Source organism: Capsicum annuum, chromosome 5 (assembly GCF_002878395.1).
Source record: "Capsicum annuum cultivar UCD-10X-F1 chromosome 5, UCD10Xv1.1, whole genome shotgun sequence".
In the NCBI taxonomy this organism is placed as follows: Eukaryota; Viridiplantae; Streptophyta; class Magnoliopsida; order Solanales; family Solanaceae; genus Capsicum; species Capsicum annuum.
This window is the reverse complement of record NC_061115.1, coordinates 196,134,519-196,136,206: the sequence shown is the minus strand read 5'-3', so window position 1 is coordinate 196,136,206 and position 1,688 is coordinate 196,134,519. Positions and strand designations below refer to the sequence as shown.

Below are 1,688 nucleotides of genomic sequence, written 5' to 3'. Positions count from 1 at the left end.
TATTCATTCACCAATTCCACAATCACTCTTACTCTGCTAGAATTCACTTCACTCTTTCTCTGCTAGTATTTGCTTCTTTCTGTTTCAAGAAATTTCTTTCAAAGTTTCTATTTCAGCTGTTCTAAAGATTTTTTCTTCTTTATCCTAACCGTAACTTTTCTCTGTGTAAAATCGTACATCTTTTTGTTTCGTTTTCATCCTACATTTCTTCAATCGTATCATCACTATACATTAATAGATGGCCTATAGGAATGATTGCCATTTCAGCTACATCAATTCATCACCTTCCCCATTTCGTCAACAATCCGAGGAGCAAGAAACAATTCACGATGATTTTCATGAATTAATCGATCAAGCTCTATACGAATCAGATGAATTTCGTATGTACGCATATAAAATAAAAAGATGCCAAAACCTTTTAAGTCACGATTGGCCCTCTTGTCCCTTTACACACCGAGGGGAAAAAGCACGTCGGCGTGACCCAAGAAAATACAATTATTTGCCAATTCCTTGCCCGAGCTACAAATTCGCGTCTTGCATTAAAGGTGATAATTGTGAATTGAGCCACGGGGTTTTCGAGTACTGGCTACATCCCGCGAAGTACAAGACTCATCTATGTTATGCTGGCACGGCATGTGATAGACGAGTATGTTTTTTTGCTCATACACTAAAAGAGCTCCGTCTTGAGACGAAGTACAATTGGTATTATATGTATCAGTACCCTTTACACATCCAACCTTACCCTGACATTTTAATCGAAAATGAACCAAATGGTATTTGGATGGTTATTTCTTGTAATCATCAGCTGCCACCACCACCACATGATCAGTACTGTGGTACTGTTGTCTCTGAACATGGAAATTTGTCGACTTCTCAACAAATTCCTCAAGATAGTATTCCTCCCCCTCCTCTTTATTCTTCTCAATCTCAACCAAGAATAGATCAAACGGTTCAAAGTGAGAGTAGTTTTTCACTTTTTTCGACTAACCATGCAAAATTAATTGAGGAGCTGAAGAATCTTGAGATTGGGAGTACTTCTCATGCTAAGGTGAATAAAACAAATGATGAAAAGGGTACAAGTTGTGTGGAGATTGAGTCACCGGATCAAGAATTTCGAAACATCAATTGGATTTCTGATTTGTTAGTGGATGAGTTTGACGGTACAAGATTGTAAATATTTTTTATATATGATGTATGATAGTAATTGGTAATTTATTAATTGTATATCATTTTTAAGAAGATACTTGTAGTACCTTTCATAGGAAGCTGTACTATAATTATGGTTTGCCTTTTAAGAAGAAATTATGTGAAGAGAACACTGTTTTATCCAGACCAACTTGATACAATGGATAAAGTTTAATGACTTTAATCAAACAAAAAACAGTTAAATATTTTATTAATATAATGGGTAAAGTTCGACTTCAGTTTAATTTTGTGACTTTACTCATACAGGCGTAAAGTTCAACAATCATACGTGACATTAAATCTCTAGAGCTATAGGCAAAACAAAGACTTACTATACTCAAAAACCAAATAATAGCGTACAAGAACAAATAGGTATGCAAATAATTCAAACACAACACAAAGACTCAACATACTCAAAAGCACCAATTGCACTAAGAAAATAAACTTGTTCATCTGCATCTTCTTCATCATAGAGATCCATTCCAATAAATTCCATTGTAAAC

General features: G+C 34.8%; 1 protein-coding gene across 1 annotated transcript; it reads left to right on the top strand.

Moving 5' to 3' along the window:
• The first annotated feature begins 238 nt into the window (after positions 1 to 238).
• Positions 239 to 1,174, top strand: LOC107872013 (zinc finger CCCH domain-containing protein 24). The gene has a single exon (XM_016718840.1). It carries the CDS (start codon positions 239 to 241, stop codon positions 1,172 to 1,174), a length of 936 nt encoding a protein of 311 aa, XP_016574326.1.
• Positions 1,175 to 1,688: the final 514 nt, after the last annotated feature.